Source organism: Mauremys mutica, chromosome 2 (assembly GCF_020497125.1).
Source record: "Mauremys mutica isolate MM-2020 ecotype Southern chromosome 2, ASM2049712v1, whole genome shotgun sequence".
Classification (NCBI taxonomy): domain Eukaryota; kingdom Metazoa; phylum Chordata; order Testudines; family Geoemydidae; genus Mauremys; species Mauremys mutica.
Genome location: NC_059073.1, coordinates 263,039,593 through 263,067,552, shown reverse-complemented (window position 1 = coordinate 263,067,552; position 27,960 = coordinate 263,039,593). Strand labels below are relative to the sequence as shown.

Sequence of the window (27,960 nt, the reverse complement as noted above, 5' to 3'; positions counted from 1 at the left end):
AAATGGTTAAAAAAATATACAATTTACCTTATATTTTATCTCATATACAAATATGCAAAATAAATATATACATTAATTTACTTGTATTTTTAGTAATACACATTTACAAAAAATATGTGCTACATACGCAAAGTATGATACATCCGATAAAACACAGAATAACAAAGCTAGTGTAGTACCAAAACTAAGATGGTTTAATGGCCAAAAGAGCTAACTTATTATCACTGAAAGCTTTACTCTACCCAAAATCTATGATGATTCTTTTCAAAATATCACTAGGATCCAAGTAACTTCAAAGTTACCAAATTGCTACATGAAATGGGTTTCAATCATCAGTTTCCATAATAGATATTTTCTGCTACATGAGTTGTTTTCTCAAGTATCCCATTTTCATTAGAACTTTCCTCTAAAAGTCGTACTAAACTTGACATAGTCATGTGAGGATCAAGTAGTTTCACAAGGGGGATCTCCACCCTTCTATCATGAAAGATACAATTCTGTAGCGTCATGGCTAACATAGAGTCCATGCCCAGTGATGCAAGTGATGTGTTCATTGTAAGATCACTCACGTTTGTACTACTGAGATGACTCACCAGAGAGGTGATATAATCTTCAGAATTGACTGGAGATAAATTCTGAGGTGTACTTTGTTCAGATAGGTCAAGCTTACTGCCCAGTTCTTCTGAAATTAGTGTATAGAAGCGACTTTTGAGTGATGCTATTCGAGAAAGAACATGATTGCTTAGCGTTCCAAAATTTAATTTTACTACAGCTTGCTGAGGATTATTCAGAATTAAGCTTTTTTTAAGATATTCATAAATTTCATGTACCTGCAGAATATCTATGCCTTTGGATTCCAAAATAGTTTGAATGTTGTTTTGATTTAGCAATAAGCCAAGATTCAAGGCACCCCAATTAATGGATTGTCCTGAAAGTCCACAATTCCTCCTGTAGTGGCAGAAAACATCCAGGAAAGAATTAGCAGCAGCATAGTTTGCTTGTGTTGAATTTCCAAGAAATGAAGTCACAGAGGAGTAACACACAAAATAGTCAAGTTCCTGCCCTAGGGTAGCCCGGTGGAGATTTATTACCCCTGCAACTTTGGGACTTAACACTTTCTCAAAGTGAGATAAGTTCAGAGCTTCAAGACGTCCGTCATGCAGAACCACAGCACTATGGAATACACCTTTGATTGGGCTCTTTGGAAAGATTCTGTCAATTGAACTGATAGCTTTCTCAACCTGTAAGTGAGAAATAACATTGCACTGCAAACTGACTATTCTGCTCCCTTCACACTGATTTTGCAAAGCCTTGATTTCTTCTTGCTTCTCACTGCTTGGATTGCTCCTTGAAAGTATTGCAATACAGCCCCCTCCGTTCTGGACTATAAATTTCACAGTTTCAAATCCAAGCCCAGTGAGCCCCCCTGCCACTATGTAAACCGCATTCTGCTTAAACATTTTCTTCTCTGCTTCATATACTGGTATGTCTGAAATCCTGTTGGTCGCCACATCCCCTTTCAGCACAGCCAGTGGGATAGATTTGCAGGTGAAATAGGAGGTCGCTGCAATGTTTGTACTTTCAATGTCCTCAGTCTGCTGAAAAACAGAATATGATAGGTTTTTAAATTGTTTCATTTGCATTGATTTGATCCATCTGTGGACAGCCCTTAGGGATTGTTTCAGAGATGCTTTCTGAAAGATACTGAAAAGTTTCAGTACATGAACATGAATGTTTTCTTGATCACTTCCAATAAGGTATCGAAAACATTCAGACTGTTGATTATCATGTACTAAAACAAGGTCTCGGAGATGGGAAAGACGGACTAGAACTTCCTTAGACATTCCATCTACTGGAGGTAGATAAACAAGGGCATTGCACTGATTTACACGTTGCCACTCATCAGACGTAGGTTTTGCAAGTACTGTTTTCCAGCCCATTTCCTGTGCTGTCAGAGTGAGCACTTTGCATAACACTGACTCTGGGTCAGTAGAAGTAATACCTAAAGTCCCACTGTGTTTCACCTTCGGTAATGTTTGATTTACAATTTCCCATGCTACCATAAAGTATGACACACAAGGTACATTTCTAAAGCATGGAAACTTCTTGATGTTGAAACAAACTGTCCCTGGAACCTTGACTCTTGATGATGCAACAACTGGATAACATGAAGCCACATGATCTCCCACCTTAACTTTTTTCACTTCACTGCCTACTGCAGTTACTGTGCCACTGAAGTCCAGAGCTAAAAGCTTATGTTTGTCTATTGTATATGAATTCCAATACAATGTATTCCCAAAGTTACAGCTTGAAACGCTAACAGGAAAATAGTCTTCTGAATGGATGCATACTTTATCCATTTGAACTTCAACACTGTGATTTGCAAGCTGAGTAATGGTATTATTGGCTATTTCAGCAGATAAATCTTTCACTTGGTAAGGATCTGTAGTGTATAAAGTGAATGTCTCTGAGTTCTGAAGAGACTTTGAAGGTTGACTGTAATCCACATCTTTAAATGGTGTGCGTCTGATTTCCGAAGTGTAAATTCTTCCTTGATTGATCCAAATTTCTGGATGATCCTGTCCTTCATACTTTACAATAACATCTGCTAAGACTGAGATGTCCAGTGTACTGGAAGAGCTGATGTCAATCATCTGAAATGTGATTTCTGAAACTTCAACTATGCAGGTTCTCGTCATGCCACACAAAGCATATCCAGGGTTAAGATGATCTACATTTCTATCTGTTGTTCTGTAGGTGATTATTCTAACTGAACAACTGGATTTTTTCTCTCTTAATGCCACAATAATTTGTCGATAAGCCTCACAACACTTAGCTAAATGTGCCACCACTTTGCTTGGGAACTTGTCATCTAACTTCTGAATTCCCCACATGAACAAAACTTCCTGGTAGTCTTCAAGCTCCTTTTTCATTTTATGTTCTGCGGTCATTTCTGAACTCTTGGCTTCCAGCAATGTGTCCCAGTCTTCATACATAACATATCTCGAATCACTGTGTAAGTATTTTTTGAGCTGCTGAGCTATTCCAAGTTTGTCAGCAAACACAATGACTCTGGGTGCTTCCCCTAAACTTCCTATGGTCTGAGTGGGAAATATTTCTTTCCACTTATTTTCAAAGAGAAAGTCATTGTCTCTGGGGGATGTTGGCTTCATAAAAGTGATCCCAACACGTTTCAGTTCTGCCAAAACTGAGCCACGTTTATCTGCAAAGCATCCACAAACCTCTAAGTAGTTCCCAGTCGATTTGCTTGTTTTCAAATATATCATCATTTCCTCCTCCAAAGGTCTGAAAACTACAAGGCTGCCTATGCCAGAAGGAAAACCTGCTCTGGTTTGGAAAGTTATTGTCGTCATAACAGCGGTCATCTGTAGAAAACAGTCTAACAGCACTGGATGGATACAATAGTCAGACATTTCTTCTCTTGTCTCTTTGTTCACCTTTATGCTGGTTATAGCTTCCTTTAGCTCTTCACAATAAAATACATCACTTAACTGTCTGAACATGGAACCATATTGAAATCCAACCTGAGACAGTGTTTCATAAACCTCATCTGTGGTAACTACTGATTTACACCTTTGAAAGATGTCTTGAAAGGAGATGCTGTTTTCTTCCACTGCAGCTTCAGACTTTTTGGTAATTTGTCCTGATGCATAAACTGCAGCTGAGGATGACAGTATTTTGAAATCTGTCACATTTTTTTGTGATGCCAATTCTATCTTTAAAACATGGTAATTCTGGTTTAAAACACATGGTGCCAAAAAATAGATACTAATCTGACAAGTACTTAAAGGCACTTTCGGCCTCGAGCTACTCATCACAGATGCCAAACCGAGCTCTGCAAAAAATGCACCTGGAACTAAAGCAACACCATTGTTCTTGTGCTCATACAAATAGGGTGCTGATGCCTGGGAAACTGGGCAGTTGAATTCGGTGTTGTCGTTGTTCAAACTGTAAATCAAAGGATGATTTGAATTTACAGCTCTTCGATTTGCTTGCTGATGGATGTCCAAATAGGTCATTAGCTTCTTACGATCAAACTGGTACCTGGGAAATGCTGCTGGAATACTTTGATACCCTTCATAAAAGTGATGCCAGTCAGGATTATATCCCAGTTCAAACAGATTCCCTGCAAGGCTAAGAAGAGTCTGATATTCTTTATCAGTTTGCAAGGAGGACAAAACTCTAGTTTCTTTGCCTAGCGTTTCTATTATGTACCTCTGTAATGCTCTTTCTGGGCCTATTTCAACAAACACAACATTGTCCTTTTCTTTAGCTGAAGTCACTATGGCCTGTGTGAAAGCAACAGGATCTCGAGCATGTCGGGCCCAAAACTTGCCCGTAGTGAAATCATCTACAGAAGCAGCCTTCCCAGTCAGTGTTGAAATCACTTCACTTTCCGGCTTCTGTTTTTCCAAATACTGTAAATGCTCCACCATCTCCTTTATTATTGGATCCATCATGTGGCTGTGGTATGCAGCTGGGACATGTAAAACACGAAGAAATATGTCTCTCTTGCTGAACGCTTGAGCTAGTTCTTTCTGAAGGGCACTCACAGAGTCTGCATCTCCAGACAAGGTACAGGAAGAAGGGCTGTTAAAAGCTGCAATGCACACCTTCCCAGAATACGGGCCAAGGGCTTCTGATACTTCTTGAACAGGGATGTTACCAACTACCAACATTCTGCCTCCGGTAACCTTCGCCTGTAACCTACTCCTGTGATAAATTATTTTGACAGCATCTTCAAGGGAAAGAAACCCTCCACAATGGGCGGCAGCAACTTCTCCAACTGAATGGCCAACAGCTGCCACAGGCTTAATTCCCCAGTGTTTAAGAAGAGAAGTTAAGGCAACCTGGAGAGTAAAAAGCAATGGCTGCGCAATTTCTGGCCTCGAGAAATCCTCACATTCACTTTCTGTTAATCCCAGGAGGCTGATGGGTACGTATTGCTGAAATAACATTTCTATTTCTTTACATTTATCTCTGAATACTGGCTCTGAACTCAATAATGTCTTGCAGATCCCTTTGAAATTTACTCCATTAGCACAGAACACAAAAACTAGTTGTGGAGTCATCTTTGATGGAGTTATTGTTGTTTTAGCTGCTAATGCAACTTGTTGCTGTAAATGTCGAAGAGAGTTTGTAACAAATGTTTTTCTGTACTTGTAATTTACATGGCTTCTTCTACAGGCAGATGTATAGGCCAGATTTGGGAGAGTTACTGAGTTGCTTATGTTTAACTGCTCAGCTGTGTCTTCCATTGTCAATTTGAGGGATTTGCCTGAAGCCGCAGAGAGTACAAATAATTCAATCGGTCGTTTAAAAGAGGGAAGAACCTGTGTTTGCTTGAACTGTCTGACAACAACATGGGCATTGGTTCCCCCAAATCCAAAACAGTTGACACCAGCTACTCTTCCAAATTCTCTCGACTCTTCCCATTTTTCTACAGTCGTTGGAATTGATAGATTTAATTTCTCTGTATTTATGCTACTAATATCCTCTCTGTAATGCAAAGATGGAACAATCATTTCATGGTGCATCATTAAAAGAACTTTAATTAACCCAGCTGCCCCAGCAGCTGATTCAGCATGGCCAACGTTCCCTTTAACAGAACCAATCTTTAGAACAGGCATTTTAGGAGATCTGTTATTACCAATGATGCTACCTAGGCTCTCTGCTTCTGTAGGATCTCCAGCAGGAGTTCCTGTGCCATGTGCTTCAACATACTGCACAACTGATGGGTCAACATGAGTCAGATAAATGCCACGTAGTAATTTTTCCTGTGCTGTCTGAGATGGTCTTGTGATTGGAGTCACGGATCTGCCATTCTGATTGACTGCACTGATGTTTATAACTCCCCATATTCTGTTGTGGTCTTCTAGTGCCTGTTTCAGAAGAAGGAATTAATGTACGGTATCATTTGGGATTTTTACAATATAAGGAATACCACAAAAGCAAGAGCAGATAGAACACTTGTTTAACTGTTTAATGTACTCTTTTTTCTTACACAAAGACAAGTGCCTAAATTTTTTAGCCCTGGATATTAACCTCCCAGTAGAAGAGTCGCATCTAGAGCTGTGAATCTGTCCTCCCATAAGAGGACATATTAGAATGGGAATTGCATACTCCTGGTTATCTGGAAATCTTATTTTTGCAAGCTCTATGAAAATGAACCTACCTTTTTTAGTGGCTTCAGTAAAAGAACACCACAGCCTTCTCCCCTTCCATAACCATTTGCCTTTTTAGTAAAGGGCATACTCATCCCCTCGGGAGAGATCATTTTTGCTTTACTCAGAGATACGAAGGTGCGGGGATCTATAATGCAGTTCACTCCTCCACACAGAGCCGCTTCACAATCTCCTGTAGTAAAATAAATGTACAGAAGATAGAAAACAGTCACACATCTCTACAGATTTACATTAATACGCTGTAGTAATATATTGAATTGACAGCATTACCCATTGCTGATAAAATGAAAGAATTTATGGAGAGATTATAAAAACAGAATTGACCCACTGAAAGTTCTTAGACATATTCAAACTTTCAGGTCCTGAAACCCAACATATGGTAAAATTCTCAGTGTTTGGAATTGGCCTGAGCAGACAGCAGCATATTAATAGAAGTGAGTGAGGTAGTAAATGTTCTTCATCTAAGAAAATAAAAGTAAAAAACCACCCAACGCTCCATGACTCATGATAGTGTGATAGGGCAGAATGGCAGATACTAACAATTTCACAAGTTCCTAAAAATGGATTCTTTGTTGCTAAAAATGGAAAGCTCGTTTTGACCAAATGTGCCCCTATGTTCACACCTTACACACTATTGTAATAATCTTTGTGCAAAATATGCCTTGTGAGGTATCATTTGAAAACTAATAATTCATGAGTCAATAATATCATGGTGAAATTTAGGTAGCAACATTATATGTAAAGTTATGAATGCCCCAAGAATATTGGTTGTGGCACATGTTCAAGCCCACATAGCCCCAATTAGGCAGAACTGGTCAAGTAGGTCTATCTTAAACACAGGAATGTGTGTTTACCTCACTTTACAGATAAGTAGTAAACTGGATCCTTGAGACAGAAAGAGGCAGAGAAGGAAATCTGCATTTTATCAAACAATAGCATGAAATGTCTTTCATGATGAGACTCCTTGTTTCCTTCCTCACATCAAGAATGAACTTTGTCTAGAAGGGAAAACCTCAGGAAAATGCCTTTCAAAGGGTGACTGAACTATAAACATCCCAAAGCAAAAACATCCCAAGTTATCCCTCTCTATCCATCTCTCTCCCTCCTTCACCTAAGAAGACAAAAGAAACAGACCTTGGGGCAGATCGTGGTCTGAGAATTTGGTCAGCGATATTACTGGAATTATGTGGTTAGGGACTTCACCTTGAATCAAGTCTAGTTTGTTAAGTGTCTTATCTCTATTTCTTTTGTAACTACTTCTAACTTTAATGCCTTAAACTTGTACTCACTTAAACTCTCTCTCTTTGTAATTAAATATACTTATTTTATTATTTAATCAAAACTAATCCAGTGTTGTGAATGGTTTGGGTAACTCCATTTAAGGTGGCAAATTGCTGAATGTTGATCCCTTTGGTAAAATGCAAATGCTTTAGTCCTTACCAGCTGTGATATTAGTCAAATTCTAATACTGCACATATATGCCTTAGCAGTTTAATTGCTGTAGCAATCCTAATTTATTTGCTTATTTACTTTTAGTCCCAGTACCTTGTTTAACTGCTTGCGAGGCATAATGCAAAGCAAAAAGAAATGATGAGCAGGCAGTATCAATGGAAAGTGATGGTCCAGTCAGATTAAAAGTGTATGAAATCCTGTTAGCAGTTATGCTCATTGCTGCCCCAATCCCATCGTAATGATTTATTTCAGTTACTGCTCTGCTTGTGATGATCTCATAGTCTCGGTTCATAAGACCTGTAAAAACAGCAGACATGTTTCATGTTAGCAAGAGAGATAAAAACAGGTGATCAGATCTAAACCTAATGGTGTTCTTTGCTCTCCTAATTTTAGCCAATGCTGTCTTATGTCAGCACCTAAGGTGAAATCCTGGCAGTATTGAAGTCAATGGCAAAACTCCCATTAACTTCAGTGGGGCCAGGATTTCACTCCGCATCTATATATTTGAGACTTGAAATCTGTCAGAAGGTATTAAATGACATGAAGGCTTGTCTGCAAGAGGAAGTTGCAGTAGTCTATCTAAAGGTGTGATTCTAAACTAATTCAGTGACACTGGGACAAACCCCTATTTTGATTTACCTTAAAAGGATTCCTAATTAACTTAAACTAAACCAAAATGAGCCTGGTTTAAAGGGAAATAAGAAAGTCCACAGAGCCTTTTGCTCTGGTTTAACTGACTGGGTTTTTAAATCACACCTTTAGTGAAACCAGTGCAACTTTCTTGTGTAGCCCCGGCCTTAGTGCTCGATATTGACAGCCCTATGCAGCTGGGCCAGGCAGTGAGACCATATAAGAACCATCCCATGTGGCTATGCAGGGTTTAGCTGGTTTATGAGACATTGGGTTTGGTGAGGCAAGAGCAGGAGCTGCACTCCCAATAGTCTTCCTGAACTGAAATGGGTTACCTAGGGAGGGGTGGAATCTCCATCCTTAGAGGTTTTTAAGGCCCATCTTGACAAAGCCCTGGCTGGGATGGTTTAGTTGGGGTTGGTCCTGCTTTGAGCAGGGGGTTGGACTAGATGACCTCCTGAGGTCTCTTCCAACCCTAATATTCTATGATTCTATGATTCCATGTGAGCAGGTAGATGAGGGGAAAGGGGCAGTGTTACTGATCCTGTGGGCATGCAGCCCTGCAGTGGGAGGAGCTGGACCAATCCAGCTGGAGCACCAGGAGCTGGAGGTACAAAGGCTCCCAGAGTCATCGGGAGTGCAAGGGAAGCTTCCACACTGCTGCCTCCATCCGGAGAGCACAGTGGTCCACCCATCTCCTTAGCCAGGCAGTGCTGTTTGTGATTTAGACTTAGGCTATGTCTACACTACTACTTATGTCAGCAGAATTTATGTCGCTCAGGAGTGTGACTATTCCAACCCCTGAGCAACATAAGTTACAACGATATAAGTGCCGGTGTGAGCGCAAAGCTGTCCCACCAACATCGCTACCTCCGCTCATGGGGGTGGATTAATTATGTCAACAGGAGAGCTCTTTCTTGTCAGACTAAAGTGGCTACGCTAGAGATCTTACAGCAGTGCAGCTGCATCAGTACAGCTGCGCTACTGTAAGCTCCCTAGAGTAGACTTGATCTTAGAGCAGTAGTTTTCAAACTTTTTTTCTGGTGACCCAGTTGAAGAAAATTGTTGATGCCTGTGACCCAATGGAGCTGGGATGAGGAGTTTGGAGTGTGGAAGGGGCTCAGAGCTGGGGCAGAAGGTTAGGGTGCGGGGGTGAAGGCTGCAGGGTGGGGCCAGGAATGAGGAGTTTGGGGTGCAGGAAGAGGCTCCGGGGGGGGCTCAGAGCTGTGGCAGGGGATTGGGGCAGGGGCTTACCTCGGGCGGCTCCCAGTCAGCAGCACAGTGGGGATGCAGAGGCAGGCTTCCTGCCTGTCCTGGCACCACGGACTGCGCTGCTCCCCGGAAGAAGACAGCAGCAGGTCCGGCTCCTAAGCAGAGGCGCACAAGCAGCTCCACGTGGCTCTCACTTGCAGGCTCTGTTCTCCCAGCGGAGTGGAGAGCCAGTGCTTGGGGCGGGGGCAGCATGCGAAGCCCTGTGGCCCACTCCCGCCTAGGAGCCAGACCTGCTGCTGGCCGCTTCCAGGGCACAGGACAGTGTCAGAACAGGTAGGGACTAGCCTGCCTTAGCTGGGCAGCACAGTCAATGGGACTTTTAATGGCCCGATCGGCAGTGCTGACCAGAGCCACCGTGACCCAGTGCCTTACATTCCATGATCCAGTACTGGGTCATGACCCGCAGTTTGAAAACCACTGCCTTAGAGTATCATTTATGTAGCAATGAATAATACCATAAACTAGTTAGATAACATGAGCTGTTTATAACATAAGTATGCAGCATTGTTCATAGTATGGTAGCTTTAGATTTTCTATCATTAGATAAAGTTAGATAACTTTCTATAGTATATGGAAATGTGTACCGTTTTCCAAGATGCTAAATTTATTAAATAGTTCATCATTAGGCTGCAAGCTTACCAACAAAAACCCCTGTTTTGGTGCCACTGATATTTTCCATCGTGACTCCTGCATCCTCCAGTGCTCTGTACGTGCATTCCAGGAGTAATTTCTGTTGAGGATCCATGCGCTCAGCTTCCACATCATTAATTCCAAACAGCTTGTTGTCAAATGTGTTAAATCTAAGAAATATTAACCAGTAAATGATATGATATATATACACAACATACACTACTAGAGATTTTTTGTATATTTAGTTATTATTACATGATAAGCCAAACGTCTGTATATTTCCCCAAAAAAATCTCAATTAAAAAGCATCATGCTGGTAAAAGTACAAATTTTGTTCTTCTCCCTATGCTAAGCACCACCTCCAAAAATATTTTATCTTCACAAGAGTATAGCTACCAAATAGCGAAAGGAGTTCTTAAAACACAACTATATAAAGAAGTGAAATAAAGAATGGAAGAAAAAAAGATATTAAAAGTATTTTTTAAAGTTATACTGTACCACTAACCCAGACAAATAAGATTACATATATATATGTATCATTCTTAGGTTTTACAGTAGCGCTGGTTAGAAAAATGTCAATGATACTTTTCTCATCGGAATTTGCTGATTTGTCAAAATCAAAAATGTTTCACAGTTTGATATCGATAAAGTTCTGATGGAACCCAGGCAGAGTATTCCCAGTGTGCCCCACAGAATCAGGGGAAGCCAACTGCCTTGTTTTGTTTAGAAAAAAGCAAATGAAAACAGACTGATTTTTCCAAAACAAAAACATTTGAAATTTCAGCTATTTTGAAATGTTGAAATTTCCCATGGAATGGAAAATTTGGCTAATGATTTTGGATCACAAAAACAGACTTACCCATCAATAAGTGCAGCTCGCATCGTGCATATTTTTCCTGGTTTGTTATCATCTGGATCATACCATTCTCTGGTATTGAATCTTTCTGGAGTTATTTCTACAGTACAGTTTCTGCCTTCCACCAGTACTTGCCAGAAATTGTCGATTCCTTCACCTGTTGCATGAAGATTTTTTTAAAAGCAGATTAAATGTTTTTTAACAGCACATACTGAAATTGAAACTCTCATAGATCTACCTTATAAAAGTAAAATGTTACATTGTCTTTAAAAATAAAGTTACTAACAATAAGCAAATGAAAATTCCCAAGTTATAAGGAAATTAAAGATTTGCAGATGAATGGTGCTTCTGTATCTCCTCAAATTCTGCGTGCTTTACAAAAAACCAAAACAACTCGCACAAAATCCTAATATTTTCTCCATTTTGAGATACATTGGGATGTTTTTTTCCAAACCATTAAGGGCATCAGGGATAATCATGTCTGCCATGATGCATACAAGATATAAACTGGTCACAATTCAATATTTATCAGTGTGCACAAACTAATAGGCTTCTGGCATAATAGTTTATGTAATCCCGGCCACTATTGTGTTAACTTAACTGTAACTTCATTAAAGTCAGTGGAGTTTACACACATGTAAAATTGTTGCAAGTTGGCCTGTCATCTTTCATTGTAATGTAGAGTTTGTCCTTTTCAGAGGTCGGTTTCACATGTCATATTCTAGGTTACCCTGCTTTGTATGTTTCTATGAAAACAAGTGCTTGATCAGTGTTTTCCCCAGGAATTGAAATTAGGGGGGGTGTTAAAATTTACGGGCGAGGGGGTGAGGGCCAATGAGGGGTGAGACTGTGAGGGTGAAGGTGAGCTGTACGGCACCATAGTAAAAACTGAAAAATGTTTCATGACCATTTTATTAGATATAACTGATGTTTTAAAAGCATCACACAAATTAAAGTTGGGTACTCAAGACTTCTATGAAGCACTACATCTACATCCTTCTTGGTTTCTTGTTATAATTTTGCACAACTCTGTTAATTAACTTCTTGAATGCAATGTGTATATCTTTGCTCGCTTCTCGTGTGTCCAGAACTTCCATTCCTTTAGTTGATATGCTCATTAGTTCATTCACGTGATCAGGCAGAAGGCGACTTCTTTCAGAACACAAAATTCTATTCAATGATGAAAAAGAATGCTCAACTGTAGCTGTTGTGACTGGGAGTAGTAAGAGATGAATTCCTACTTCTTTCAATCCCAGGAAATTTAGCATAAAGATCGGGTTGAGCCACTAGTGATGATAAAAAAGAAGTTGAAGTCAAATCTTCATTCGTCGTATGATATTCCACTCTGTCTACAAATTCTCCATTCTGTCCTGAGCACTTGGCAGCCCCATTGCTGGCAGTACCTCACTCCACTCAACTGTCAGTGTTTTATACGACGGGGATCTGTAAAAGCTACGTAGAGATTGAGTAGAATCTAGAAGTCGCTGTTGTAGATTTTTAGGAATCAAGTCTGTGTACTTTTTCAGTTGTCTTAACAAACACTTCTTGTCCTCTTCACTTAAGGATTCAATATAAATGCCTTCATTAGACAACTTCTGAACTGAAGTCTTTGTTTCTTCCAGTACTTTTTCAATGGATAGGACTCTGATTGATCCAAATGTAGCTTCTATTGCTGGACAAAGATCTACTACTGTTGTAGCAGATGCCTGGATGGCATTGTTTAATGACCCAAGTGGTTTCTACCATAGACTTACAAGAGAGAGAATGGCAATAGTCTTCTCTGAACGTAGTAGCAAAAGTAATCCACCAGTCTCACTACTTAGATCCATTCCATCTTGGTAGATACTTTCCAAAGCCAGTAATAACGGCTGGAGTAATTTTAAGACAACAGCCAAGGATCACTCATGAGAAAGCCAGAGGGTTTTCCCAGGTTGGACTAATTTGAACTTCAGTCCCAGTGTATCATCTATATTTTCCAAGATATTCAGTCTTTTTGGACTCTTGCTGAAAAAAGATCATAATGAAGACATTACTTTTATAGCTTTTTTAATGTCTTTTGAAGAGTCTGCAGCTCATACTAGTGCTAATTGGAATAGATGGCCTCTGCAGTGTGTTTAGGAGAGATTAGGGTTACACTTTTCTCTGAGCAAAGCTTGTACTTCACCATGTCTTCCAGAGAAGTTTGCAGCTCCATCAAATGCACAAGCAGCCATCTGTTTGGGGTCCAATTGACAAGCATTTAACTCTTCTAAGCAGGGCCGGCTCCAGACCCCAGCGCGCCAAGCGTGCGCTTGGGGCGGCATTTTGCCGGGAGGGAGGCAGGCGGCTCTGGCGGACCTCCCACAGGCATGACTGCGGAGGGTCCACTGGTCCCACAGCTCCGGTGGACCTCCCGCAGAAATGCCTGCGGAGGGTCTGCTGGTCCCGCGGCTCCGGTGGAGCATCCGCAGGCATGCCTGCGGGAGGTCCACCAGAGCCGCGGGACCAGCGGACCCTCCACAGGCACGTCTGCAAGAAGTCCCCCGGAGCCGCGGGACCGGCGACCGCCAGAGCGTGCCCCGCAGCGCGCCGCCTGGCTTGGGGCGGCGGAATTCCTAGAGCCGCCCCTGCTTCTAAGATGTGGGTTATCACAGATGCAGCCAATGTGTCTTCTATAACTTGAACATCTAGAAATGTATCTACTGGCCTACCATTGACATCAAGATAACGTACACAGTGACTTAATACTTGATACCCATTTGCATCGGTGCATTCATCAGCCATGTATGCAAATTTTTTGAATGTGGTGAGAGAGTTCTTCACTTTTTTAACTGTTGACTCTTTCACTGTTGCACCACATGCTTCTATCCAGTCAGTTGAGTTTCTTGCAGAAAGATAGTGAGCATTTGCTGGTCTTGTTCAGAACCAGTGTTCAACTTCAGGATGAACAAGTGACAATGCACTTAACATTGGCCTCCAGTTCGTAGTGCGTGGTATCTCTTACTTAAATAGAAAGTATGATGCCACAGGCATGTTTCTTCACATGAACTATGTTGTGTCTCCAGCATTCTTAACAGCCTCATTAACACTCACCGGTGTTGTCCTTGGTCAGTGGAGACTCGGAGTTCAGAGGTGCTTTCACGAGTTCACCTCCCAGGTGGGGGGCAAGAAGGCACCTTGTTCATTCCTTCAGCTACTCACTGTTCACTTTGGCCACTTTTGTTCATTGTGTCACTGTTCACTCCATCATTCTGTTGCCAATGGCCCTGCGCCATCACCTTCTGCTGCCACCTGCTATTGTGACCTCTGCGAGTTGGTCTATTGAGGTTCCACCCAGCTCTCAGTGATTTCAGCTGAGCTCTCAGTTGGGGAACCTCACTGCTAGTGCAGACTGGGCCATCTCTTCCACAAAAACACTGTCCCACAGCAGGTCTAAGCACTTAGACCTGATTAACAGTGATTTCAGCTATAGTGGTCACTTAACAAAATAAGAGACTATCTATGGAGCCTAATTAGCTCTGTCTTTAAACAGTGGAGAGGAGCAGGTCAAATAGAACGTGTGACTCAGGCAGACCATCAAGCAAAACACCTGTCCCCACCCTCTCTTTTGATGCCCTCAATCAGTACAGTCTAAGTACAGTTCTACTGCCCTTTACTCATACAATAAGAACAACAACATTTCATTTCCCCCCCCCCCCGGATTCAAGTGATCTGTAACCCAACCCAAGCCAAAATCTATTACTTGGGCAACACAGCTCTGTTTGCTGGATACCTAGGTAGATTAGGTGTGAATGTAAATACTGCCTTTCCCCGCCCAGCCACCAGCTCATCACTAGCTGTCAGGGAGAGCTCATTTAGACTTTGCTTACAAATCATAATTTGAAATAATTAGGTTGGCCAACATCACCGAAATGAATGCACTGACATTGTCATAAAAACAACAGCTGTATAAGGAAGCTAGTCTATGTTCCTACGTTTAAAATCTATTATACTTTTTCAGATATACATATTTTATCATACACTTTATATGCTTTTAAAGTGTGTATTAATGTTTCAATTTCAATTCAAATGTCCAAACAATCACTAAACTGGCAACATTGCATGTAACTAGTTCACAAAACTGGGGCAGGGTAGGGGGGTTGGGGAAATTATGGGGGGATGTACACACACACACACACACACACACCCCGTAGGGGGGTGTAGGGAAATCCCTGTTCTTGATGTTTATTGGGGGTAGAGTTTGAGTTTTATCTTCCCAGAGATGGAAATGCAGTTGTGTAGGCATAATCAGTGAAGGGTTTGGTTATCTTTTTAGTTCCTGCATGGTGCTTTTCTTCTGTTGAGGGTTAATAAAATGATGGGCTGCACTGATAGTGAAAACTAGAGTGATATTTCCCATTAGAAGACTGTTATCAGTTACTTATAACTTTGACCATGTTGTTTTGTCCATCAGGCTACTGGTGTGCTGAGACCACAGTCAAACATCCTGAACAATACTGTCTGTCTGTTTCCTTCTATTCCCCATCGGTCTGTCTGTATCCATCTGTTGTCTTATACTTAGTTTGTAACCTCCTTGGGGCACTGCCTTTTTGTGCTGTGTTTGTGTAGCACCTACCACAATGGGATCTTGGTCCATGACTAGGGCTACTAAGTACTATGGTAATACAAATAATAAATACATAATAATAATATTAAATCACACCGCTATTTCCATGAGAAGCTCTTGCACCTGACCACAATGCTTTGGAGAAAGGATTTGAAACTCAGCACCAGGGTTTCTCTGGAGTCAGGGATGTACTTTTTCCCATCCCCTTGAAAATCTGCCCAAACATGGCCAAGTTATGAGCTTTTGAAAAATCTCAGTTTGCACATGCTCAGTAGGGGTTTGTTAGAGCTGACGACTGAGCATGCTCCTTCCCCAAGATGCAAGGATGGCAAGGACTTTTCCTGCAATTGCTGCTAAAGACCTGTAAAGAGACTATCTTTACTGTGTGCTCAATTCTCCCACTTCTGGTGCCCAGGCAGCAAGGAGAAAGAGAAACAAAAAGAGCCTGACTTTAATGTAGAGGGATAAGGGATGGGAAGTGGGTGGGGAGAGGGAGATGCAGGGCAGAGAGGCCAGGGGTTTAGCAGCTGGAGCTGTGAGTGGAGGGGGACAGAAAATGAGGAAGAATAGAAGAAAAGGGGGGTGCAAGAGCCAGGGGTTGAAGGATAGGAATAGGAGGGAAAAAACAGCAGGAGGTGAGCAGATGGGGGACATGCAGGAGCCAGGGAGATAACAAAAGGGTAGGAGACAGATGACAAACTAGGGGTATAGGATTAGGACAGGACAGGGAGAGACTGGCTGCGGGGAGAAAGGTCCATAATCACTAGCAAATGCTCCCTACGGAAGCTGAATTTGAACCTATTACTCCTGAGTCTCAACATTACTTTACTGTCTAGCAAATGGCTGTGGATCCCACTGACAAAGTGTGTATGTTTCATTCTCCTGCAGTGGCAGGTCCACCTAGAAGATTAGTTCTCTCAGGTATTTCATTAACTCAACTGGTGGAGGACTGTGCTGTGGAACTTAAGATCCCTGCCCTGATGATGATCCATGTGGGGGTCAGGATTGTTCCACCTGATGAAATTTTTGTTTTTTTCATTTTGTAAGTGTTTTTAAAAAAACTTGTGTTTTTTAAAATGTAAATTCCTATCTTCATTAAAAGAACATTAAGGTTGTAAAGGCAAGCACTCAAAATATCAGGAAATGCCAGAATTAAGGTTCCCTATGCAACCTTAATGTATCTCCGATGTGTGTATGTATTACCATATGGTCTTTAATTTCATGATCATATACTATTTTTTCCATAGTACCCCTGCCTCATTCAGTGCACAGTGTAACATAGTAGCTTGTCCCCAGCCCAGGAAGGACACTGTGCCACATGCAGAGTCTCTTTCCAGGCACAGTTTTATCTTCCAAACATAGGCAAAACACAAAAGCCAGTTCCTCAGCCTATCCCAAGTGACAGAGTAACCCACACACCTTCCAGGTGTGGTGTTCTGTCCCATCTAGTGGCACCAAGACAACGTAGAGAGAGAGATTGAAAATTAGTTCACTCTAAAGCCTTAGCTAAGCACTAGTGGGCTTTTAGCTCATTTGGTAGAGGCTCCCGCACTAAGCTCCAGAGGTCCCCAGTTCAATCCTACCCACTGATGAGATAACTAGGATCCAATTTGCAGAAGTGCTGAGCATTCTCATCGTCAATGGGAGCTGTACTTTGAACATAGAAAGTGCTATTAAATGCTAAGGACTCTGAAAAATCAGTGTATTTCAAATTGGGTAATTTTGTGTCCCAATATTAACTGAGACTTTTGACATTCTGGCTTTAATTTCTGAGCCTCATTTCTCCATGAATATAATGGGGATAATGTGTCCTCCCATGACTCATTCATGTTTGTAAAGAACTAAGATACTATGAGAGCATCACAGAAAAGCCCAGGACAAAAATAATAATTCTACATTCAAGGCAGGTTTGGGTGATGTGCAGTAAGTAGTGCACGAGGTCATACACTGAATGATGAGGAGAATAAAAATATTAGAAAGCTACCCATTCGGTGAGTTTGTTCATCTTGTGCACTGAATGAGGCAGGGTGGTCTGGGGAAAATAGTATGTGATCATATAATTAAAGACAATATTGTAATGCATACACACAAGGGAACCAAATTAAGGCTGCACGGGCAACCTTATTTCCTAACAGCTGAGTGCTTGACATTGCTACTTTAATTGTCTTTTACATAGTTTGTTTGGGTATAATTATATATAAAATATAAGGAAACAGGAATTGGTGTCGGGGTGTATGTGTGTATTTATATATATATTTGATGGCTGTCGATTAATCGCAGTTATCTCATGTGATTAACTAAAAAAAAATCACGATTTATCGCAGCTTTAATCGCACTCTTAAACAATAGAATACCAACTGAAATTTATTAAATATTTTGGATGTTTTTCTACATTTTCAAATATATTGATTTCAATTACAACATAGAATACAAAGTGTACAGTGCTCACTTTATATTATTTTTATTACAAATGTTTGCACTGTAAAAATGATAAAAGAAATAGTATTTTTCAATTCATCTTATACAAGTACTGTAGTGCAATCTCTTTACCATGAAAGTGCAACTTACAAATGTAGATTTTTTTTGTTACAAAACTGCACTCAAAAACAAAACAATGTAAAACTTTAAAGCTTACTAGTCCACTCAGTCTTACTTCTTGTTCAGCCAGTCACTAAGAGAAACAAGTTTGTTTACATTTACGGTAGGTAATGCTGCCCACATTTTATTTACAATGTCACCTGAAAGTGAGAACAGGTGTTCGCCTGGCATTTTTGTAGGCAGCATTGCAAGGTATTTATGTGCCAGATATGCTAAACGTTTGTACACCCCTTCATGCTTCCAGAGGACATGCTTCCATGCTGCTGACGCTCGTTAAAAAAAATGTATTAATTAAATTTGTCACTGAACCCCTTGGGAGAGAATTGTATGTCTCCTGCTCTGTTTTACCCAAATTCTGCCATATATTTCATGTTATAGCAGTCTTGTTTTAAGAACACTTTCACTGCGGAGTTGACAAAACAGAAAGAAGTTACCAATGTTAAATTTCTAAAGATATAGTACTCGACCCAAGGTTTAAGAATCCGAAGTGCCTTCCAAAATATGAGAGGGATGAGGTGTGGCACATGAATTCAGAAATCTAAAAAGACCAACACTCTGATGCAGAAACTACAGAACCCGAACCACCAAAAAAGAAAATCAACCATCTGCTGGTGGCATCTGATTCAGATGATGAACATGAACATGTGTCAGTCCATACTGCTTTGGATCGTAATCAAGCAAAACCTGTCATCAGCATGTACACATGTCTTCTGGAATGGTGGTTGAAGCATGAAGGGACATATGAATCTTTAGTGCATCTTGCACATAAATATCTACAACAGTGCCATGCGAATGCCTGTTCTGACTTTTTGGTGACATTGTAAACAAGAAGCAGGCAGCATTATCTCCTGCAAATGTGAATATGGTTGTTTGTCTGAACAATTAGAGTCCCCGACCACCACCACCCTCCTCCTCCTCTTGGGCTGAACAAGAAGTAGGATTGAGCACACTTGTAGGCTCTAAAGTTTTACATTGTTTTATTTTTGAATGCAGTTATTTTTGTACATAATTCTACATTTGTAAGTTGCACTTTCATGATAAAGAGATTGCACTACAGTACTTGTAATGGGGGAATTGAAAAATACTATTTCTTTTGATTTTTACAGTGCAAATATTTGTAATAAAAAATAAATATAAAGTGAGCACTGTACACTTTGTATTCTGTGCTACAATTGAAATCAATATATTTGAAAATTTAGAAAACATCTAGAAAATTTAAATAAATGGTATTCTATTATGGTTTAACAGCATGATTAATCGTGCATTAATCATGATTAATTTATTTAATCGTGCAATTAATTGTGACATTTTTAATCTCTTGACAGCCCTTATATAAAATCAAGAAAGGAAATAGAGATACAAAGAATTTACTTAGGGCTTGTCTATATGGCAAGTTACTGCAATGCAAGCCAGAAGCAGGAAGCCTGCTAAACAACCAGTGGGGCCCCTTGATGATCGAGATACAAAAGGAGCGTTTAAAGACAATAAAGTCATTGCGGAGAAACTAAATGGATTCTTTGCTTCAGTCTACACAGCTGAGGATGTTAGGGAGATTCCCAAACCTGAGCCAGCTTTTGTAGGTGACAAATCTGAGGAACTGTCACAGACTGAAGTGTCACTAGAGGAGGTTTTGGAATTAATTGATAAACTCAACATTAAGAAGTCACCGGGACCAGATGGCATTCACCCAAGAGTTCTGAAAGAATTCAAATATGAAATTGCGGAACTATTAATTAAGGTTTGTAACCTGTCCTTTAAATTGGCTTCTGTACCCAATGACTGGAAATTAGCTAATGTAACGCCAATATTTTAAAAGGGCTCTAGAGGTGATCCCGGCAATTACAGACCAGTAAGTCTAATGTCAGTACTGGGCAAATTAGTCGAAACAATAGTTAAGAATAAAATTGTCAGACACATAGAAAAACAAACTGTTGAGCAATAGTCAACATGGTTTCTGTAAAGGGAAATCGTGTCTTACTAATCTATTAGAGTTCTTTGAAGGGGTCAACAAACATGTGGACAAGGGGGATCCGGTGGACATAGTGTATTTAGATTTCCAGAAAGCCTTTGACAAGGTCCCTCACCAAAGGCTGTTATGTAAATTAAGCTGTCATGGGATAAAAGGGAAGGTCCTTTCATGGATTGAGGACTGGTTAAAAGACAGGGAACAAAGGGTAGGAATTAATGGTAAATTCTCAGAATGGAGAGAGGTAACTAGTGGTGTTCCCCAAGGGTCAGTCCTTGGAACAATCCTATTCAACTTATTCATAAATGATCTGGAGAAAGGGGTAAACAGTGAGGTGGCAAAGTTTGCAGATGATACTAAACTGCTCAAGATAGTTAAGACCAAAGCAGACTGTGAAGAACTTCAAAAAGATCTCACAAAACTAAGTGATTGGGCAACAAAATGGCAAATGAAATTTAATGTGGATAAATGTAAAGTAATGCACATTGGAAAAAATAACCCCAACTATACATACAATATGATGGAGGCTAATTTAGCTACAACTAATCAGGAAAAAGATCTTGGAGTCATCGTGGATAGTTCTCTGAAGATGTCCACGCAGTGTGCAGAGGCAGTCAAAAAAGCAAACAGGATGTTAGGAATCATTAAAAAGGGGATAGAGAATAAGACTGAGAATATATTATTGTCCTTATATAAATCAATGGTATGCCCACATCTCGAATACTGCGTACCCATGTGTTCTCCTCATCTCAGAAAAGATATACTGGCATTAGAAAAGGTTCAGAAAAGGGCAACTAAAATGATTAGGGGTTTGGAGAGGGTCCCATATGAGGAAAGATTAAAGAGGCCAGGACTTTTCAGCTTGGAAAAGAGGAGACTAAGGCGGGATATGATAGAGGTATATAAAATCATGAGTGATGTGGAGAAAGTGGATAAGGAAAAGTTATTTACTTATTCTCATAATACAAGAACTAGGGGTCACCAATAGGCAGCAGGTTTAAAACAAATAAAAGGAAGTTCTTCTTCACGCAGCGCACAGTCAACTTGTGGAACTCCTTACCTGAGGAGGTTGTGAAGGCTAGGACTATAACACTATGACAGAGGATGGAGATGGATGGCAGGAGAGAGATCACTTGATCATTGCCTGTTAGGTTCACTCTCTCTGGGGCACCTGGCATTGGCCAATGTCAGTAGACAGGATACTGGGCTAGATGGACCTTTGGTCTGACCCGGTATGGCTGTTCTTATGTTCTTATGTAGAATATAAATCGACAGCACACCAGTTTGTCACGTGGTAATGTCTGATGTAGAGACTGCAAGAGTGCAGTGAAACTTCTGGAGTACAGCTGCACAGGAACTTGCTATGTAGACAATCCTTAGATTGTAAACTCTTTGGGGAAGGGATCCTCAAGTCACTATCTGCATGTATGGTACTAGCGCAAAAGGGCCCCAATAGGGCTTGGGCCTCTAGGTGCTACCACAATACAAATAATAAAATAATAAATATTAATTTTCAGAATGTTTGTTCAATTTTGGGGGAAAGCATTAATTTGTTGGCATTGTATCTTGGAAAGAATGCTTCCTACTCATCAAAGGCCCTATTCAGCTCCCACTGAAGTCAATGGGATTCCAGCAGCAGATGGATCAGGCAGCAGTTGATATGTGAATGTGAAAGACAAGATATTGGAAAAAATCTGATGCTTTTTATTTGCATGACTCTATAATAAAAGGGACACATTTTTTCCCAATTTACACCAGCGTGCAATCTCAATCACGGTAAAATTTGGCCCAATGCTTTTTGCTTTCCAAAACCAGATTTTTAAGCCTGATTCTTTGGCATGGGTTATGTATGTTTGTTTATCCAGTGTCTAATTGTTGTGTCTGTGGTTATAATTCAGGGTCCCATAATGGTATGCACCAATGCTTGCCCTTTGAAGGGAGAATGACTAGTTTGCATGTGCCATATGGGAAATACAACCCAGAGCTACTTGAGGAAGGATCTATGGGTAATACTATTATAATAATAGTAAATAATAATACTATTATAATAATAGTAAATAATAATAATAATACCACCAAAAAGATAACTGGTGTTTTAAAAAGAAAATCCTGTTTTTAAAATGTATGCATGCACGTAAATCTGGTGTAGTCCATAAAGTTCTGCCACATCTCAAGTTACCAGAAGAGTTTGTATATGAGAGAGAATAATGTCAAGCCCTGATAATATGTGATAAAATAGCCACGTTATCTGAAAGCTGACACATACTTCTTGATTACTGCTGCATGACCTTGTCTAGTAGTCCACACGGATCTCAGATTTTCAGGAGAATTTCTGTTCCTATAAAAGCAACAGAACGACACCACCACATTCTTTTCATTTAGCAACTTGAGGCAAAATGTAGACCAAGGGTAAAGAATGGATCTTAATGGGGTTGAAATTGCTGGTCATGTTCTTTGAAAGCTAGAAAGTCACAACTGAGCCATGGCCAACGATCAAGGGGAAGGCAAAAAAGCACTTCAAAGATACCCTCAAAGCCAACATGAAGAAGTGCAATATAGACATAAACTCATGGGAAACCCAAGCCCTTGATTGACCAAAATGCCAAAGGACTTTGTGGCAAGGATGCCAGTATTTGAGATCCAACAGAGACCACTGGAAACAGAGAAACAGGAAAGGAGGAAGGAATGTTCTGCAGCCCAACTTAACAATCCAGATCCACCCCTTCCATTGGGAAATGTCTGCCCCAGCTGTGGCAAGGTCTATGGATCCTGGATAGGTCTCATTAGTCACCTGTAGATGCACCAGCAATAACTGGCTATCGTTTTATTGGAAGAAAATCATCCTTGAACGCCAAGAGATCACTAACACATGTAAAACCTGCTTACCCCAGGCCTCAATATGGCCTGTAGCCTAGAAATGAACCCACCTATTAGTCCATGTGAACTGTTGTATGCAGTATTATTGCAGCTGTGTTCGTCCCAGGATATTAAAAGATAAAGTGGGTGAGATAATGTATTTTATTGGACCAACTTCTGTTGGCAAGAGAGACAAGCTTTCACAGAACACTTCTTCAGGTCTGGGACATGAACTCAGAAGGTATGTCTACACTGCAATGTAAGCCCAGGTTTGAACTTAGGCTCAAGCCTAACTCCCCCTTCCATCTACATGCAAATTTTGCTGACCTGGGGTCCCAGGATTCCCTGAGAGTGGACAGTCTGAGCCTGAGTTAAGCTGGGACCTAAGGTTCAAGCTCTATTGCTTTGCAGTATAGACATAGCTCGACTGGACTTGTGCTCTGTGAGTCCACCAAAAATATTTCACAGTCCCACAAGTTGACTGTCTTGTCCTCTGGACAGTCAATTTTGGTGGACAGTCAAGTTTTCCCACACTGCACTATGAACAAAAGCTAGAATGGACACATTTTGGCAGGTTGCTAGGAAATCTGGACTATGAGTGGTTGGACTCAGGCCTCCATAATGCAGTGTAGATGTTGGAGCCCCAGGTTGGGACCTAGGATTCAATAATTCCTAACCTGGGGTTACAAATGAGTGTAAAGCCTCAGACTCTAGGTTAACAAACTCAGGGTATGTTAACCCTAGGATTACATTGTCTACATCTGGTAGACATAACCAGAGTGCCATAGCTAAATACAAGCCCTATGACTAAAGAGTTGTTAACTGCTTACTGCACCTTGAATGGTCCCTTAAAATATGTGTTAACTACTTATGCTAAACAATTGGTTTCTCCTTGTATTTAGCTGTGACACTCCTGAAGAAGAGCTCCGAACTTGAAAACTTGAATCTCTCACCAGCAAAAGTGGTCCAATAAAAGATATTACCCCACCCACCTTGGCTCTCTTATGTGAACTGGTGACAGTCATGTTAAATACTTCATGATTTTTACAAGCTGTTCTTAAATAACATTTTGGGTTAGCTTTGCTCTAAATCTCCAAGCAATGAAAAACCGCCTCACATGGTCCTATGTGAAGAAGCAATTAGCAAAAATTGGGTCCCGCTAAGCCAGGAGCACAGAGAGGAATGTGTAGTCACAGAGGTTAATGCTTTGGGCCTAACCAAAGCCAAATATAGTCAATCAGAGGATTGCTAATAACGTCAGTGGGCTTTGGATCAAGCCCTTTCTTTGTCATAAGCAGTGACACAATCAATCAGTCCCACTACTTCCTGGAGCAGTGACACTTAGCGTATTAACTTCTAAATGTCTTCTCTGAATTTTAAAACATATGAAGTGTTCCAAATCTAATCCCAGATCTTTATTTTGTAGTTTGAACCCATAAATGAAAGAGCTAATGATGCAGTCTCTTCCCTATGACATTACTACATATTGCACAGTAGCACAAACTTCCTATAGATCTCTTATCATATAGTAAAACAAATGATTGAATGATAGCACTCTTTGATACTCTGTCTATATGGTGATTTGTATTTATCCAAAACTTACCTCCAGGAAAATTGCATCCTATCCCCACTATGGCAATTTCATCCCCAGTCGCCGTCATTTTTTCAGTTTTTTCTGGAGCTGCAAAATACACTTTAGATGTCACATAATTCAAATGAAAGTATGTATGTCTAATTTAAAAAATTCTTACAGAAGGTGAACTTCCGACAAGCACACACATCCAGATAAAATTAATCTCGAGCACTCTATGTAAATTTAAACTCTGTGTAAATCTATCCTAAATAGTGACCAGATTGCTACTATCTCAGCCTTTTTGATATTAGCCTTTTTTAAACTGCATGACACTGTCAACTCATATTCAATGAGTGAGCCATTATAACCCTCAGATCCTTTTCAGCAGTACTACTGCCTAACCAGTTATTCCCCATTTTGTAGTTGTGCATTTGAGTTTTTTCTTCCCAAGTGTAATACTTTGCACTTATCTTTTTTGAATTTTCATCTTGTTGATTTCAGACCGTCAAGGTGACTTTAAATTCTAATCCCATCCTCCAAAGTGTTAGCAACCCAATCATGTTGTGACAAATTACAAAGAGGTCATGTGACATAGTGAAACCCTATCACAGGCTAGAAAGGTGTTAATAGCCAATTAGTTACACCTATGGCATCTGTGCCATAATTAACAGATTCAGAGGCCAAAAGGGACCACTGTGATCATCTACTCTGACCTCTTGTGTAACACAGGCCACAGAACTTCCCCCAAATAATTCCTAAAGCATATCTTTTAGAAAAACATCCAATATTGACTTCAAAATTACTAATGACCAACACGACCCTTAGTTAATTGTTCCACTGGTTAATTACTCTCACTGTTAAAAATGTATGCCTTATTGCCAGTCTGAATTTGTCTAGCTTCAACTTCCAGCCATTGGATCACGTTATGGTTTTCTCTGCTAGATTGAAAATCCATTATCAAATATTTGTTCCCCATTTAAGTACCTTTAAACTGTGATCATGTCATCCCTTAACCTTCTGTTTATTAAGATCAATAGATTGAGCTCCCTAAGTCTAGCACAGGGGTCGGCAACCTTTCAGAAGTGGTGTGCTGAGTCTTCATTTATTCACTCTAATTGAAGGTTTCGCGTGCCAGTAATACATTTTAACGTTTTTAGAAGGTCTCTTTCTATAAGTCTATATTATATAACTAAACTATTGTATGTAAAGTAAACAAGGTTTTCAAAATGTTTAAGTGTCATTTAAAATTAAATTAAAATGCTGAACTTATGCCACCAGCCTGCTCAGCTCGCTGCCAGCCTGGGGTTCTGTTCACCTAGGCCGGCAGCGGGCTGAGCAGGGCCTGCAGCCAGGACCCCAGACGTGGGGGTGGGGTGTTTCAGGGGTCAGAGCAGAGGGCTGGGGGAGGGGATTCAGGGCAGAAGGCTGGGGCGGGGGGGGTCAGAGATCAGGGCAGAGGGCTGGGGTGTGTGGTGGGTGTAGGGCAGAAGGATGGGTGTGGGGGGGGTCAAGGGTCAGGGCAGAGGGCTGGGGGTATGGGGGTGCAGGGCAGAAGGCTGAGTGTGTGGGGGGGAGTTCAGGGCAGAGGGATGGGGCTGTGGGGGGTGCAGGGCAGAAGGCTGAGTGTGTGTTGGGGTGAGGGGGTTCAGGGCAGAGGGCTGGCGGTGTGGGGGGGTGCAGGGCAGAAGGCTGGATGTGTGTGGGAGTTCAAGGGTCAGGGCAGAGGGCTGGAGGTGTGGGGGGTGCAGGGCAGAAGGCTGAGTGTGGGGGAGGGTCAGGGCAGCGGGCGGGGGTGCTCGGCTCGTGGGGGTGCTCCCAGCCCCCTGCCCTGAGTGGCTCAGGAAGGGATATGCCCTGTTCCACCCCCTTCCCCCAGGCTCCGTCCCTACCTCTCTCTGCCTCCTCTACGGAGCTGTGTGCACGCTGCCGCTCTTCCCCCTCCCCCTTGCTAAGGCCATCAGCTGATTGGCACAGGGAAGGAGAGGAGGAGGGGCAGGAAAGCACCGCGCTGGGGGAAGAAGCGGGGGAGGGGGGAAGCTTGGCTGCCGCAGAACCAAGCTTCTGCCTCTTGCCCCCGCAGGGGAGAGCGGTGAGTGGGGGCGCTGAGTGGGGCTGGGACCGCGGCAGGCAGCTGCGTGTCACTCAAAATCAGCTCGCGTGCCATGTTTGGCATGCGTGCCATAGGTTGCCGACCCCTGGTCTAGTACTATAAGGCATGTTTTCCAATTCTTTAATCATTCTCACAGATCTTCTCTGAATATTCTCCAATTTATCCACAACCTTCTTGAATTGTGGACACCAGAATTGGATGCAGAATTCCAGCAGTGGTTGCACCAATGGCAAATACAGAGGTAAAATAGACTCTCTACTCCTACTCAAGATTTCCCTATTTATGTATCTACAGATCACATTAGCCCTTTTTGCCATAGTTTAAGCACTTGGAGTTCATGTTCAGATGTTTATCCACTCCCCTCTCCCCCAGATCTTTTTCAGAGTCTGCTTCCCAGTATAGAATCCCCGATTCTGTAAGTATGGCATATATACTTCGTTCTTATATGTATACATATACATTTAGCTGTACGAAATGCATATTTGCTTGTGCCCAGATTGCCAGTGATCCAGAATCCTTTTTATCAGTGACCTATCCACATAATCATTTACCACTCCCCCAATTTTTGTGTCACTGCAAACTTTATCAGTGATGATCTTATGTTTTCTTCCACGTCATTGATGAAAATATTAAATTGCGTAGGGCCAAAAACTGATCCCCTGCAGGATGCCACTAGAAACACACCTGCTTAATGATGAGTTCCCATTTACAATTATATTTTGAGACCTGTCAGTTAGCCAATTTTTAATCTGTTTTATGTGTGCCGTGTTAATTTTATATCATTCTAGTTTTTTAATCAAAATGTCATGTGGTTCCAGGTCAAATACCTTACATAAGTCTAAGTATTTTACAGCAACACCATTATCTTTATCAACCAAATGTGTAGTCTCATCAAAAAAGATATCAAGTTAGTCTGACAGGATTTTTTTCCCCATAAACCCATGTTGATTGGCATTAATTGTATTACCTTCCTATAATTCTTTATTGATCAAGTACCATATCAGCAACTCTACTATCTTGCCTGAGATCAATGTTAATTAGTTGCTTCTGAGGGCAGGTCTACGCTATCATTTAAGTTGATCTAATTTATGTCACTCGGGGGTTGAAAAAATCACCCCCCTGAGCAACGCAAGTTACAGCGACCTAAGTGCTATCCACAGCACTGCGATGTCAGCAGGACATGTTCTCCCACCAACATAGCTGCCATACCTCTCACAGAGGTGGAG

The 27,960-nt window shown here is 41.1% G+C and overlaps 1 protein-coding gene across 1 annotated transcript; it reads right to left on the bottom strand.

Moving 5' to 3' along the window:
• Window positions 1-243: 243 nt before the first annotated feature.
• Window positions 244-24,712, bottom strand: LOC123363286 (highly reducing polyketide synthase cm3B-like). The gene is made up of 6 exons (XM_045004151.1): window positions 24,655-24,712; window positions 11,050-11,203; window positions 10,200-10,360; window positions 7,752-7,955; window positions 6,197-6,378; window positions 244-5,903 (listed from the first exon to the last, which is right to left on the bottom strand). Exons 1-6 carry the CDS (start codon window positions 24,710-24,712, stop codon window positions 333-335), a joined length of 6,330 nt encoding a protein of 2,109 aa, XP_044860086.1. The 3' UTR covers window positions 244-332.
• Between the last annotated feature and the right edge of the window lie 3,248 nt (window positions 24,713-27,960).

Bases quoted from the DNA above. Each gene is read 5' to 3' on its own strand.
- LOC123363286 (XM_045004151.1), bottom strand. From the start codon at position 24,712: ATGACGGCGACTGGGGATGAAATTGCCATAGTGGGGATAGGATGCAAT. The intron at 7,956-10,199 runs GTAAGCTTGCAG...CTGTTTTTACAG, and splicing joins CAAAACAGGGGTTTTTGTTG to GTCTTATGAACCGAGACTAT. The intron at 5,904-6,196 runs GTAGGTTCATTT...CTTCTGAAACAG, and splicing joins TACTGAAGCCACTAAAAAAG to GCACTAGAAGACCACAACAG.